The sequence below is a fragment of the Papaver somniferum genome, chromosome 1 (assembly GCF_003573695.1).
Source record: "Papaver somniferum cultivar HN1 chromosome 1, ASM357369v1, whole genome shotgun sequence".
NCBI lineage: Eukaryota > Viridiplantae > Streptophyta > Magnoliopsida > Ranunculales > Papaveraceae > Papaver > Papaver somniferum.
In genome coordinates this window covers 232,943,693-232,959,255 of record NC_039358.1, presented here as the reverse complement: position 1 = coordinate 232,959,255, position 15,563 = coordinate 232,943,693, and the positions used below count along the sequence as shown (strand labels likewise).

Sequence of the window (15,563 nt, the reverse complement as noted above, 5' to 3'; positions counted from 1 at the left end):
CCTGATTCGGAGACTCTATAAACGATGACTCTAGCAACTGGGAAAAATAATCCTCACACCTCATGTGTGATACTAGTTGTGTTAGCTAAAGTCAGTTCTCCTTTAACCTTAGGTTTCTATCGAGACCATGTAGGTTAACGACTTAAAGACTTCACTGGGATTGTGAAGCCAGACCCAACTATTTTCTTTGTGATTGTGTGATCTGATCTTGATGTTTCTATCGTGATTGAGTGCAATTGTAAGATTGGCTTGAGATTAATACCTCTGATAGGCAAGATAGAAAATTAGTCACAAACATCTTCGTCTCATTGTTTGTGATTCCACAATATCTTGTTTCCTTAGTCGATTAAGATTATTATCAGGTGATTAATATTTCTAGGCTGTTCTCCGGGAATATAAGTCTGGTATATCAATTAGTTCTTGTTCACCTTGATTTATCAAAAGACGGAACAAAAATCGTAGGTATTTCTGTGGGAGACAGATTTATCTATTCATGTAGACTTTTCTGTGTGAGACAGATTTGTTTATTAAAGTCTTCGACTTTGGGTCGCAGCAACTCTTAGTTATGGGTGAGATCAGCTAAGGGAATCAAGTGCATAGTATCATGCTGGGATCCGAGACGTAAGGAGCGCAAATCTACCTTGAATCAGTGTGAGATCGATTGGGTTCAACTACAGTCCAGACCGAAGTTAGTTTGTAGTAGGCTAGTGTCTGTAGCGACTTAATACAGTGTGGTGTTCAATCTGGACTAGGTCCCAGGATTTTTTTTGCATTTGCGGTTTCCTCGTTAACAAAACTTCTGGTGTCTGTATTATTTCTTTTCCGCATTATATTTTGTTATATAATTGAAATATCACAGGTTGTGCGTTGAATCGATCAATTGGTAAATGCAACCTTTGGTTGTTGATTTAAATTGATTGATCCTTGAACATTGGTATTTGGTACCATTCAAGTTAATTTCTCTTGTATTCAATTAGACTCGCATATTTCTATTTGCTTGAGTAAGGATTGAATCGAGAAATTGAGATAGAACTCTTTGATATAATTTTTATTAAGATTGAGTCTAACTGTCTAGTTGATTCTCTTAAAAGTATATTGGAGTTAGTCCATACATATTGCTAAGCGAAATATTGGGTGAGGTTGTTAGACCCCCGCTTTTTCATCAAGGGTAAAAGCGGCATTGTGAAAATAGGAGATAAGGGGTGGATTCATTTTAAGTTTGGGTGACCCTATTTTGTTTTATTAGTTTCCCCTAATTATTTTGGGGTCCCTAAATATGCAAGGCTCGGAAGACTAAAATAGATGTCTTACACAAACTATTCGCTTCAAAGCAATCTTCAAGTGATCGAATGATCAATACGAAACACTCCAAGGGTACATCAAATGACTGTCACACACAAATCATATAAGATGTTGCCAGGCGATTTTCACATGATCATCTTTTGACTTTCGTCAAGAATATAAAATGAACTTGGTTGAAGCAAAATCTTATCAACACATATTTCGAGAAATATGTAACCGATTTAAACTCAGCTCGAAATATCAAATGTGTATAACCGAAGTCTATATAGCCATACAACTTTTGTCTCAAATAGGAGATAAAGTAGATAGACTTTTGAGTGATAGATGAGTTCAAGTCTCCACATACCTTTTGTTGATGAAATTCCACAAGCTCCCCTTAGTAGTTCTTCATCTTCAATCGATGAACGTCGTGAATTCTAATGCTCAACTACACTTTCTATATATCATTATCCGAGAGACTTAGCTATAAGTAGACTAGAAATCAAGAATTATAGTTATGGCAACTAAACATGACAACAAGCTTGAAATAGAAACGGTTGCGAGTTCGACCGAGCAGTGCTCTAACACTTGGAACTTCTTCTATTCGCTTTGATATTCCCTCTTTGTTAAATCAGAGGAATTATAATCCTCGTAGGGATCGTTTGGTGACTTCGTGTCTTGCACTTCGTAACTTCTATTTTCACTAAAGTTCCTCTGACATTTGATTAGACTTCTCAATCCCGTAATAAATGCTTTGTCTATATATTCAGCAATAATATCTTCTGACGATATTTGGTTCATGGATTTCGTCCCCTCTCGGCTTTACACCTGGCGAGTATATATGTTTTATGTACCTACACAACATGTTCTCTTAGTGTGTTGTGTTCTTCAATAGGCACATCAACATTATACGTCGCCCAACACATCCCATCACGACACGTAAAGAAAGCACGTCATAACATGCATAAAATACTACAATACATTACATTTTAATTTGTTCCTATAATAGTTATACAGTGTCTAAAATATCTGAAAAATATTTTCTTTAGAAAACACACAGTTAGTGTGATAACTCAAAACAACGACACAACACAATTATTTCTCTGGTCCAACACGACACAACACGCCCTCTAGTGTAGCACGACACAATACGCCATAAGGGCAGAACATAACATAGCACGCAACACGCTCACCACATGACTTCCTAGGCTAAGATGTGGTGAGCTGACATGTTTTACTCCTTTAAAAACACGGGATTAGTCAAGTTTCGGATGGAGATTGTCCAAATGTGGGTCTAAAAATGATTAGTGGTATATATGTGGTCAGTTTCATAAGTTGGGCACTAAATGTAACATATGTATATAGATAATGGGGTAGGATCCCTTGACATGGTTGTATAATATATTGATATAATCTTCACATTTTAGTTCCATTTTTTATTGAGTCCAACCGACAATGAATTTGAAGCTAATTTTTTGGTGACATGTTCCTCATATAAAACTCTACATTCCTATCAAAAATGAAAATATTCCGAAATACGAAACTTCACCATCCATAAATTTTAATTTTAACCGTTAATCTTCAACGGCTGATATTCAGAATCATAGATGGTGCCTTTATACATCTCAGAGTGCTCATTTTTGGTTGGCATGTAGACACTTATAAGAAGAACATGTCACCAAACAATTAGCTTCAAATACATTGCCGGTTGGGCTCAGTAAAAAAAATGGCGCTAAAATATGAAGATTATGTCAATATAACCGTATCGACCGATACTACCCCTAAGATAATAAACGAAAGCCAACATCAATTATAAATTGATTTTACAATTTTGTGTTAAAAGAGTAGGATAATATTATACATACATGTAACAATTCTATATTTTGGTATTACGTATTAGCACGAAAGCCTTACTCCACAGCAGTTGAAATTCTCTTTCATTATAAGTTATATATACTCCCCTCTCCCGCTGTTCAGTCATTCAGATAAAGAAATATACTCGAGCAAAGAAAAACAGAGAGAGGCTTATCTTAAAAAACTTTTTTCAGTCATACAGAAAACAAACGAATCCACAAATGGAGACAGTTGTGGCTACAGTTTTTGTATCCCCTATAGTCAAGTTATTAATCACCAAAATGTCAAATTATTGTTCCGGCGAGATTGCTCTTGTCAGGGGTTTCAAGGATAAACTGGAAAAGCTTTCTGAGACATTGGAGCTAATTGAAGCTGTGTTGGGCGATGCTGAGAAGCGACAAATAGAAAATGATCGGTTAGTGAGACTCTGGTTGAAAAAACTCAAAGATGTCGCTCATGATGCTGACGACATTTTGGACGAACTTCAATGTGAAGATCTTGGGCTTAAATTGGAAAATGAGAGAAACATCTTGCGATTATTTCCCCCGAAGCAATTTGGATTTGGATATAAGAATAAGATGGCTCATAAAATTAAAGATGTCAATAGAAAGTTGGATGAAATCACACAAGTTATGGAGAAATTCAAATTCCTTAATCAGCTGGGTACTACTTCTGGTCGTCATATTACTGTAATGAATGAGAAAAGATCAGAAACATCTTCGGATGTTAATGATTCGTCTGCTATTGTGGGAAGGATAGATGATATATCAAAAATATTAGATTTATTAAAACAAGAAAGTGATTCTGTTGTTCGCATTTCTGGTATGGGAGGGATTGGCAAGACCACACTTGCTCAATTGGTGTTGAAGGAACTAGCTGTTAATAACGAAGATTATTTTAAACTCAAAATTTGGGTTTCTGTTTCCCAAAAATCAGACGCCAAGGAGATATTCTGTGACCTCTTGGAATCCAATAAAGAAACCACATCAAGCTTGGAGACCATCAAAAATCGCCTGAAAGAGAAACTCAAGGGGAAATGCCTGATAGTACTTGATGATGTATGGATAAAAAATGGCAACCGTGGCATCGATGTAGAGCAGTTGCTAAAAGATATTTTGTCTATGAGTGGCAATGGAAGTAAGATTCTTATGACTATGCGAAGTGCTGAACCCATCCATCCGATGAAGGATTGTCGATACATGATCTACCAATTACAAGGTCTACCCGAAAATGATTGTTGGTCTATTTTTGAGAATATGGCATTTGCGCATGGAGGTGAAAATTGGGAATGCAAGGACCCAGATCTGATCAGCATAGGGAAGCAAATTGCGAGAAAGTGTGGAGGTATTCCTCTAGTTGCAAAGACTCTCGGGGGTTTGCTCTACTCTAAAAAAGATAAGTCAGAATGGTTATCTATCTTAAACAGCCAAATTTGGAATCTCCCAGCCGGCGAAAATAAGATCATGTCGATATTGAAGTTGAGTTACGATCACTTATCACCATATGTGAAACGATGCTTTTCGTATTGTTCAATTTTTCCCAAGGGTCATTATTTTATGAAGAAAGAACTTATCAGAATGTGGATGGCAGAAGGATTCCTTATCAGTCCCTGGGAAGCAAATTCCTCAAATGCATCTCCAGTAACTGTAGGTAACGATTACTTCAAAAACTTGTTGCTCAACTCTTTTTTCCAGGATGAGCATAGGAACAAATGGGGGGATATCAAGTCATGCAGAATGCATGATCTTGTGCACGATCTTGCAATATTAATTGCTGGGAGTGAATCTCAGACTGTGATGGTAAGTAGTAAAGAAGATGATCAAGAAGTTAATATGCAATGTGATAAATTTCGTCACTTAGGGTTACAAGTGCTTGATAAAGATGTCTCAGCAATCCCCTCGGAGATTTATGAAGCCTCCAATGTGCGAACATTTGTTTCTTTTTGTCCCCTCGACTATGAAATCCAAGGTAATGGTGCCTGGGCCAAGAAAATCTTCAGCTTGAGTTTGCTAAGGGTTTTAAATCTAAGTCACACAGGAGTTGAAGAGTTGCCTCAATCAATTTCCAAATTAAAGCACCTTCGGTATCTTGATATCTCACATACTAGAATTCATACTTTCCCTGCTTCTTTCCGTCAGCTCTACAATTTACAAACTTTGATCCTCACAGGATGTAATTTAAAAGAGCTTCCCAAAGACATGAGAAAGCTGATCGGTTTGGAATATCTCGTATTCAGTGATAGACCTGATGTGTACAATCAAACGCCAAGAGAAGTAAGCAGATTCAGTAAGCTTAAGAAATTATCCGTATTCGTTGTGGGAATAGGCAAAGGTTATGGTATAGAAGAATTGGAACGTCTAAATCTCCTTGGAGGTAAACTGATTATTACAAATTTGGAAAGGGTAACAGATGCAAGGAAAGCAAATTTGAAGGGGAAGAAGGATATTATACACTTACACCTACGTTGGGATTCAGCGATTTGTAATACTTCTGATAAATGCAACAAAGATAATGTGGTGCTGAAGGGCCTCCAACCTCACCCAAATCTAAAAGAGTTAACAATATTGTATTTTGGTGGTTCAGAGTTCCCAGCATGGATGATGAGTACTTCCCTGCATCTTCCAAATTTGGTAAATATTACTCTATATGATTGTGTTAATTGTGAGCATCTTCCTGCACTTGGACGACTACAATCACTTAGATCTCTTTATATGGAAAGAATGGGAGCAATCAAACAAATTGGTGGTGAGTTCTATCAAAGCAATGGAGCAGCATCATTCCCTTCTTTGGTAAAGCTTTATTTACGTTCTTTTTACAATCTAGAAGAATGGTTAGGAGACCAGCAGTCATCAACATCTAGTTTCCCTTGCCTTGAATCGTTGAAGATCCTCGATTGCAATCAGTTATTAACCACACCAACAAGTTTCCGATCTCTCAAAAAGTTAGATTTTGAGATTAAGCTGATTAGTTCTTCCCACCTTACATCTCTACCTCTAAAATTGATTCGGGGAGGCAATAACGTTCTGCAGACTTTGGTGGTCCGTGATTGTAAAGAGTTTGCAGGCTTTCTTCCAGATGATGAGGAGCAACAACATCGTCAACCAGATGATACTTCTAACAACTTTCTTTCGAAGATAGAAATTTTGAGATGCCCTTCTTTAACGTTTTTTCCGGCAGACTTGAGGGGATTTATTTCTCTGACCTATTTGGCCATTGAAGGGTGTGAAAGTCTTAAATCATTGCCAGACGGTATACAATACCTCCCGGCACTTCAGACGCTGATCATTGGTGGATTTTCAGAAGACTTGATATCTTTTCCATTTCCAGCAGCCACCGGATCTGATGGTGAACAATACTTCATTTCCCTCCGTGAATTAAAGATATGCGGGTGGCCTACTCTACTGGATGATGTGTTGCCAGACCAACTTCAACTCCTCACTTCATTAGAGCTTCTCAGTATAAAAGATTTCCCTTGTCTGTTGGGTTTGCCTGAGTGGTTTGGCGAATTATCTTCCCTTCAAACCTTGGGAATAGAATGTTGCAGCAGGCTGAAGTATCTTCCTTCTGAAGAACAGATGCTACGCCTAACCTCCCTAGAAGTCTTAAACATCAGGGATTGTCCACTATTGCTCAAAAGATGTTGCCGTTGTTGTGGCAAAGAAGAATGGCATAAGGTTGCACGTCTCAAACAAGGTATTCTCGTCTCATCTCTTTTTTCTTTCTTTTTTTCTTTTGAAATCAATATGGAGATATGTTTACAATACGTTAATATCGTACTTTAGTCATGAAACCAATTAGATTTGTTTTCTTAGAAGGACAAGATTTTATCTCATTGCATAAACAACCTGATGTTTGAGAAAAATTATCAAAACTGTTCTAGTGGTTTCCCGGATGCTGGGGATTGTGTCCAACATCGTGACTGACTTCAGAAAATGATTACTTATTGGCTGATTGTTTCCCTCGTTTTCCATTGTCGGCCGAATATTCAGTTGGCAGATCATCTCCCCTAGTGGATGACGAAATTACACGGGATGCAGCCATGAACGAAGAGCTCCTTGAGCGTAGGAGGTCTGGGATCTTCGCAAATCAATTCAAAGAGGCGAGTCAAAAATAAATCCCACTAACTAATACAAGTTCCTTCTGTTCATATAGGAGATTAATTTGTATCAACCCTTCTATCTTTTATATTCAGAAATGCTGGATTGACATTTCTGGCCGCTACTGCTTCATGTTGTTTCCAAGGAGTTTATATATCGAATGGGGGCAGGACACACGTTACTGGAGATGGCTTTCAAAAATAGAGCCATCAGCAAGGTGAGAGAAAATTGAGTTACGAGATCGACACTAGTTAACAGATTTTGAAAACCCGAACATGCTACGACTCGGATGATTTTTAATCCGATTCGCACCGAGTCGAATCTCGACTTCTTTTTATTTATTTATTATTATTTTATTTTTTTTGTAAAATCATTTTTCAGAATTTTCGTATAACTCTTTTTTGGAAACATTTTCTTATATAAAAGGTATACTGTATTATTTTGTGTGGCCGAGATAACATTTAATTAGAAACTAATTATTTTCTAGAGTACTCTTCTTTTATTTTGTAGATTAATCTTCTGAATATGTTTTAATTCGTTCAGTGGCGATGGGGAGATTGAAGTTCCTAGTCTAATACAGGTGTCTTGGCTGCACGTGGAGGGGAAAATAGACATGTCAAAACTCAACCCTGGAGTAAATTATGAGGTCGTATTTGTAGTGATGATGTTTGAAGAATGGAGCTGCGGATGGGGCACTCCTGTGAACCTTTGGCTAGTACTCCCAAATGGACAAAAACTTGTTCAGAAAGTGAGCTTGGAAACCATGCCGAAATCAAAGTGGATCGAGATTCACGTTGGAGACTTTGAAACACCGCAACAGCCTGGTGACGAAGAAAGAATCGTTCACTTTATGATGTTTGAACACGTAGATCAGTTGTGGAAAAGAGGATTTGTAATCGAAGGTGCCATTGTTCGACCTAAGAAATAAGAAATTCGCTCCCAAGTAAGGTCGTCTTTGTTTCTTTTTCTTTTATCGCTCGGGGCTCTTTTATTACTCTTTCATTCTTCTCTTATTTGGGGTGACCAATTTGGTTGTTTTTTTTTTATTTTTTTTTTCTTTTGTCCTGTTTTTGTTGTATTGAACCTCTATTAAATGTAACATTTTTAGTCTTTATCAGTAAATCAATATTCAAGATCAATCTAATTGCATTAAAATAATGAAGATCCAAGCAGGAAATCTGTAATTTATCTCTCAAAATACGAATTCAACAATAACAAAGGTTTGATCTCTAACGATAAGGACTTAAACTAATACTTGTACATATTTCTATTATAAAAATAAACAATATAATGCAGAAGAGGAAAACACAAGACACCAGAATTTTGGTGACGAGGGATATTGCACTACCAGAAAATGCCAAGACCTCGTCCAACTTATCTCTTATTTAGGTTCGTAAACCACCCGAATCTTAGAATTTTCGGACTTGCAATTTTCCCTTTTCACCTTAAATTTTGGTACTTAATCATCACGGGTGAATCTTGAGTATACCCAAGCTGTCGCATTACTCTGGATGGATCACATATTGAATATATGGTAGGATGAAACAAAGGGTCATACTAAAATGTGACATCTTGCCTACCATTCATTCTACCTTCCCTATGAGGATCAAAGATAATATCTTTCGATGTCATGTTGCCCAATCTTTGGCGCATGTCTAACAACATGGACTTCCTCTGACCCCTAATCAACAAGTATGTATCGGGTTTTTCTTGGTTTATCACTAGGTTCATTCCTTGTTCACTTTGACGTTTTCGTTGTCTTTGAATAATAAAGGAAAATGATGTAAATACGCACCCATACAAACATCAAGATAATAAAACAAGTTTTCATCGTACCAAAATATTGAAAATAAAATAAAAATTCATACAAAAAATAAATATGATCACACTTCCTGTTACTTAATTGGAGTAAATCCAAATTCGCGTTCACTTGAGAAGTTCGTTTCATATATGCCTTTATTAGTTGTCCAATCAAGTATGCTATTATGGAAGTCCCCCACGAGTACTTATTCACCTCTTCCAAAGGATGTAAGAGCTGATGGTAGGTGACGTTGACCCTGTTTCCTCTATTATCCGGAAATACACAAGCCCCTAGCATGTATAACATATAAGAGGCAGCAGTAGCACAAACCTCAACATCATAGGGGGGGCCATTATCTTTTTCCTTACATGTTGACCCAGTATGCATGTCCCTAAATTTTACAAGATTGAACTCTCTCTTCGTGTACTTTTTTACCATAACAAACATGGACCGTGCCTGATATGCATCGTTTACACAACAACTAATTATCTTCTTTTCACACTGTAATACCTCATTACTTAATATTTATGAAGTATTATCTAAAATCTATAATTTGTAGAGTTGTAGTAATGTTAAAAGATAATGTGTGTACTATTGGCTTGGTTGGCGGCCCTTATCATAAGGTAGTTTGGGCTTACAAGATGTTTAGGTTTTTAAGAAAACCTAAAAACATAGTTTTATCGTAGAAGAACAAAAACACTATAAATATAGAGGATAAGTGATCTGCGAGGTGAAAAGGGAAAAAGAGTTGCGGCTAGGATGATGTTTGATTTCTCTTTGATTGCTCTTCTTATTGATTGGTTTGCTTCTTGTTTCATCTTCATCAAGAGGAAAGTTTATTCTTTCTTTATCAGTTTGATTTTGGTTATTGAAGCTTTTAAATGATCATGGTAGTTCATAAATGTTCATAGGAAAAATCATAAATCATTGTATCCTTGGCCTGTAAATAGAGTTTCAACAGTTGGTTAGGGATGGATTTTGAATATGTTTTAATTGAGTATCTCATATGTCTTGGGTTAAATTTTGAAGATGATCGGACACTGTTAACACTCCGAATCAATTGATTTTATGAACTACGTTTCTGCAGAATTCTGATGCCAAGTAGTACCAACCGTTAGATTTTGTTTTATTTTTAATATGTGTTTACGTATTATGTTATTAACAATATGTAAAAATCTCAAGAGGATATGACATAGGTAGGTACCTCTGAAACTCATATATTGTTGACTTCATGTACCGATTTCAACCCTAGATCATGTCTCTTGTGTGCTTTGTACCTTGGAACTCGATCGTAGAAATGTTCTTAATTTTGTATACATTGTATGGTATGTTTATGTGAGTTCTCAATAAAATTTTCACATCTATCAAGTAATTAAAACAATGTTATTAACGGAGAAAAATTAGGTAGTTCAAGTTGAATTCTTATGTTTGATGTATATTCTATATTTGGTTTGTGCATTAGTGCTTGGATGATTTCAATATGTTACGGTGGCCGAGATAAAGGATACATTCATAATGCAATTGAATGTGAGTCATAGTGGGAAGAGGTTTGTTGTTGTTATTGCCGAGAGCAGGGCTACATGTGTGCGAGACCGTTGGTCAGTGATGACTTGTATGTTTCGTTATCTTTCGCCGAGATCAAGGACTCAAGTTTGATGTGAATAACTTGGGCGTCACGATGGGCAGTGATTACAGGAAAGTGGTATTTTTGTTAATCCTCGAGATCAGGGCTACATCTATATTAAAATTATTATGTGAATCGCGGCGGGTAGTGGTAGTATGTATGAAGTGGCGAACCCAAGATTCAAATGTTGGAGGGGCCATAAACATTAGCTTGTAAAAATGGAACCATGGAGTATACGTATAGTGGTATTGGATTTTGAAAATCTTGGGGTGGCCATGGCCACCCACAAGTAACATGTGGCTCCGTCACTGTATGTATGTTTATCTTGATATTCGCCAAAGTCAGGGATAAAATCGTTTTATAAATAGCTTGTGTGCTTCAAGGGGATGTTTTTAAGTATTTTGTTTTTTTATACGTATGTGATTTTAAAGAGTTATATGGTAAACAAATGTTTCAAGATGCTGAACTTAATCTTTGTAAGAGGTTACGAACTTGTGAACTTTATTAGTGTATACGATGTTGTCTCACAGCTAGTTTAGTTATTCTTACATGATATTTTGATGGTTTATTTTTCTTAAGTGGGGCCAGAAGTTCTAGAAAGAGAGCTTGATTCAGCTTTTAACCACCGCAGAGGAAAATCACCTGAAATCATATTATTATTGTTATCAAGAATATAAAGCACAGTTTGACTAAATTTGCCTGTGTAAGTGGTGGTCAGGATTTGTCTTTGAAAAAGATAAATCCATGGCTGTGGTTGTCCAGACCACACCCATTTTTCGCACGCGTGCCTTAGCTTTTAAAGGGAGGAATGAGTAACCGTGTACGCCCTATCGTCTCTCTCGCCATTTCAGTGCCAAAATCCTCCACCAACGAATTCTTCGTTATCCACGGCTTCTAAAACCTGATATTCAATTTCTTCGTCTTCCTGCCTTTAATCATTAACCATGAAACACACAGGTTCCATTTTTTAGGATTATTTTGTTTATCATGTGGATGTTCTTCATGATTTTGAGTTTGGGTTTAGTTCCCAAGGAAGATCAGTCAGATTTTATTTTGAATAAAACTCCAATTACGGGTATGATTTTGTGAGTCTTAGTTCTCCGATCCCTGAAGATTCAAATTTTGGTTCGTTATTTGTATGAAATATTTGATTAATTGTATAATTTTATTTTTGTTCGTGCATCCAGATGTAAATATGTCCTCATGTTGGAGCACCGAAGAAAGATGGGCTCAAACCCTAGGAATTAAAAAACTCAGAAGAATTGAAATATCAAACCCCCGTCTGTGAATCAAGGATATGGTAAATATTCCTTCTTTTGTTTTCTCTTGGTTGTTTAATAGAATTGATTTGATGAATTGGATTTTGTTTCATCGACGTTGTAAGTTTTGATGGAATAGTGATGGGTCAGGATTTCATCCTGACATACATAAATCTACGGCTAAGGTGAATCCTGCAGATCTAACTTACGTGCATTAATACCCCTTGCGTTTTAGATTCTAACCACGATAATAAACAAAGAAAAATTAGGAATTGCTCATGGTCCTGATAACTCTCGCTTTTCATTTCTTGAACCCATTCAGTGATCTGATTTGAAGATTGGTTTCTCAGCTGTTGGGGAAACCAGACCCATACTGTTGCTGCTAAAACTAGAAGGTGATGATGGAGATTGCTCTGATGTGGAACTAGGGTTGGATGAGCGTGGAAAATCTGAATTTGACTGGAATTCTAGATGAACATAATTTTTTTGGGTAAGTTGTTGATTTTTTATACAAACTCTTTTATTTAAAGTTATCATTAACTTAGGATTTCTGTAAGTGAAGGTGTTGCTTTGATGGGTTATTTCTTTAATTTTTATTAAGAGGAAAAAATGCACCCTTTCAGAGATTCAAGAAGCTATCTCATCTCCAAATCATGTATCTCTCTCACTATCACTCTTTATATTCATATATTTATTAAACTAATCTTTTGCAAACCTAATGGTTTCGTCGACCATTGGGAATTTTGAGCTTTATTTTCAATTTATTGTTGCTTTTATTTGTTATTTTTCCAGAATGTTTATTCTGATTGACTTTATGTTTGATGCAGACAGATTCCGAGACAAACCACCATGTATCGATATGTCAATAGAACTTTCTATGATTTGCGTTATATAAGTTCTTGGTATTCAATTGTTGGATTGAAGAAATAAATCATTGAGCAAAATGGTCCATGTCTAAATATGCCAACAATCAATTTCTTGCTTACCGTCTATGGGAATATGGGAATTGTTCCACACGCACGATTAAGGATAGTCCATGGAGATTAACTCCTCTCCATCACACATGTTTCATTTGTCAACCTCCAAACGATTCACCTCACATACCCCTTTCCATTCACATCTCTCTCTGCAACATCTCTCCATTCTCCTCTTCGGCTCTTCCATATTCCGCATACTAATATGTGATCTTATATATTTTATGGATTTTTTTTGTTGTGTTTGGGGGATTCGATAATGGTTTTGTTTTGGTTTGAACCCCAAGGATGGATTTGGGATTTAATTATGACATAATAATGTTTTGCAGTCAAACAAGATTTGTTCTTCAAAGATGGTAAACGTTATTGCTTCATATTTTGCTCATATAAAGATGGCGATGGAGTTGAGAATCCTATCGGAGATGAAGGGTTTCTAGAGGAAGAAAGTAGTGAAGAGGCTTACACTGAACCTTCTGAAGATGCTAAACTGTTTGTCGAGATTTACCTTGTAACATCTATAGTGAAATCAGCTGTATATTTGACGCAGTTGCTGTTTTTAAGGTCTAAATTTTTCTACTTTATATATTTCATTTTTATGTTGTCTGTTTGAATATGTATGATTGCATCTCATGTTTCTTCTCTTTCTCCTTTTTTTGTCTAGACTGGATGGCTTTCAGAAACAGGTCAACTACTGAAAGGCAAGGTATGATGAAATTAGAGTTTTGGGCAATGATATTTTCTTAGTTTCTCGGACCCATCTCTGTTCTACTTCAATTGGTCATCTGTATAAGTGTGAAAATTTATATAAATTTCGAATTCTAGGGTATAAGCCTTCATTGAAGTTGCATAAAGGATAAATGACAAGGGTAGGTTTGATTTCCGTGCATTAACCAATCTACTAACATATTTGTTTTGGTTTTGTTTCAGTTCTAAGGTATGCAAAATGGTCATTTTATCACACTCGCGGTAGCAGCCTTAGGTAATTACACCAACTCATTTTTTTCTGACTTTTACGTGCATTTTTGAGCTTTTACTTGGAGTGGATGAGGCAGCTTTTCATCTGTATATTTTTTAATGAATATGATAGATTCATTAACTTTAGAGTAATTGAGTTTGTTCAGTGGGAGTAAACCTTTACACTGCTTGCTTTTATACGTCTTTTCTAGATTAGGTTCATTTTAGAAAGAGATCTGAGCTTGAGTTACGATATCAGTTGCAGAATTGTGCCATCGCTGTTATTTCCACACTCTATGAATCCTAACTTCCGGAATGTTGTTACAACATGTGAGACCCTGTTTATTTAATTATTGTTTATTAATTAAATATACCACAGTTTTTGGGATACCAACGGCGCACCACCTAGATGGGTGTACAAGTTCAACAAAGCAAATGTAGCCAGCCATCTGTGTAGCATTATCAACTCGCATGATCCATCCTAAAGTTAAGATCTGCTGCCTGCTGGCACAAAATGTTACCTCAAACGAAGTCTCTTATGTGTCTTCATATACTTTGTTTACACAACTGACATGCATGTAATTATTCTGTTCCAAAGATCAAACCAAGTTCCACCACAATACATATCAAACTCCATTCACCAAGTTGAGTGGCCACCATGAAGTGCCGTAAAAAAGGTTCAATTAGTTTGGAGGAGAAGAATATACTGCAATTCATGTAAAACCAGACATGCAGGCCAAATGGGTGTAGGTGTACAAGAAATGAATACTTCCCGGCCACACTAAGCCAACCATCTGTACAACAGTATTAATTCTAATGAAATAATTCAAAGGTAATATCTGTCGACACAACAGGTTACCTGAGATGAAATCTCATGTATGTTTCTATTTTGTCTGTTTATGCGACTGATGGGCATGTGCTTACTTGGTTCCACAGGGGCAACAAATTTCCACCTCAGGCGTACCAGACCGTACAACATGTTGAATGGATGCCTCCAAGACCTTCAAAAAAGGTGCAATGAGTTTGAAGGAAAGGCCAAATTTTTACTCAATTATGCACCTCTGTTGGACAAATATTTTTCTCCACAACACGTCCATCATCAAATTGTGCCTGGCAAGTAAATGGACATGGCATTTAACGTTGTTTTCAGAGAAAGTAAGGTCCAGGTAAAGCGTCCAACGTGATATTTTCCTTCGGTCAAAGATGATGTTTTCCAGAACAAGGTAAAAACATGACATCAATGAAAGGGTGGCAGAGACATTAGGAAAATGGGGAACGGCAATGATACCAGCAGCCCAAATGCTGGAACCAATGAAACAACTGGACCGAAGACGTTTAATGAGCACTAAACTAGGAGTTCAGGCTCTCTTCTGTTTACAAAGATATAGTTTATATTTGTGTTGGGCATTTGCTCCTTTAGGACCTTTACGCAATGAACGACAATAAATGGATCACACTAACTGAATTTGTTGTGCTTTCTATGGACCTTTTAGTGTCTTATTTAATTAATTACATATTATGTATGACATAAACGGATGCCTGCTGTCACATATAGTTAAATTGTTTTTCCTGGAATGCATCATTTGCCATACGCCCATTTTAAACAAAACCAAATGAGGGTGTTAATGTAATTTATAAAATAAAAGATTCAGGCGCTCTACAAATAAAAGAAACCCTCCGTAAATGGCAGCAGACGTTACAAAAAAATAAAATGACAAA

At 36.5% G+C, this 15,563-nt stretch overlaps 1 protein-coding gene and 1 long non-coding RNA gene across 19 annotated transcripts; both read left to right on the top strand.

Annotated features, from left to right (window-relative positions):
* Nucleotides 1-3,285: 3,285 nt before the first annotated feature.
* On the top strand, nucleotides 3,286-8,469 carry LOC113319132 (putative disease resistance protein RGA3). The gene is made up of 4 exons (XM_026567411.1): nucleotides 3,286-6,828; nucleotides 7,125-7,234; nucleotides 7,328-7,449; nucleotides 7,776-8,469. Exons 1-4 carry the CDS (start codon nucleotides 3,357-3,359, stop codon nucleotides 8,158-8,160), a joined length of 4,089 nt encoding a protein of 1,362 aa, XP_026423196.1. The 5' UTR covers nucleotides 3,286-3,356; the 3' UTR covers nucleotides 8,161-8,469.
* Nucleotides 8,470-11,501: 3,032 nt separating this feature from the next.
* LOC113319083 lies at nucleotides 11,502-15,376 on the top strand. Of its 18 annotated transcripts, none has more exons than XR_003345116.1 (8): nucleotides 11,502-11,732; nucleotides 11,845-11,957; nucleotides 12,239-12,406; nucleotides 12,540-12,571; nucleotides 12,748-13,451; nucleotides 13,552-13,593; nucleotides 13,818-14,676; nucleotides 14,781-15,376. It is a non-coding gene; the product is annotated as an uncharacterized LOC113319083 (long non-coding RNA). The 18 variants fall into 18 exon arrangements; XR_003345108.1 differs by having other exon boundaries at nucleotides 12,744-13,451; XR_003345125.1 differs by having other exon boundaries at nucleotides 12,518-12,571.
* Nucleotides 15,377-15,563: the final 187 nt, after the last annotated feature.

Bases quoted from the DNA above. Each gene is read 5' to 3' on its own strand.
- LOC113319132 (XM_026567411.1), top strand. From the start codon at position 3,357: ATGGAGACAGTTGTGGCTACAGTTTTTGTATCCCCTATAGTCAAGTTA. The intron at 6,829-7,124 runs GTATTCTCGTCT...CCGAATATTCAG, and splicing joins GGTTGCACGTCTCAAACAAG to TTGGCAGATCATCTCCCCTA. The intron at 7,450-7,775 runs GTGAGAGAAAAT...TAATTCGTTCAG, and splicing joins AAAATAGAGCCATCAGCAAG to TGGCGATGGGGAGATTGAAG.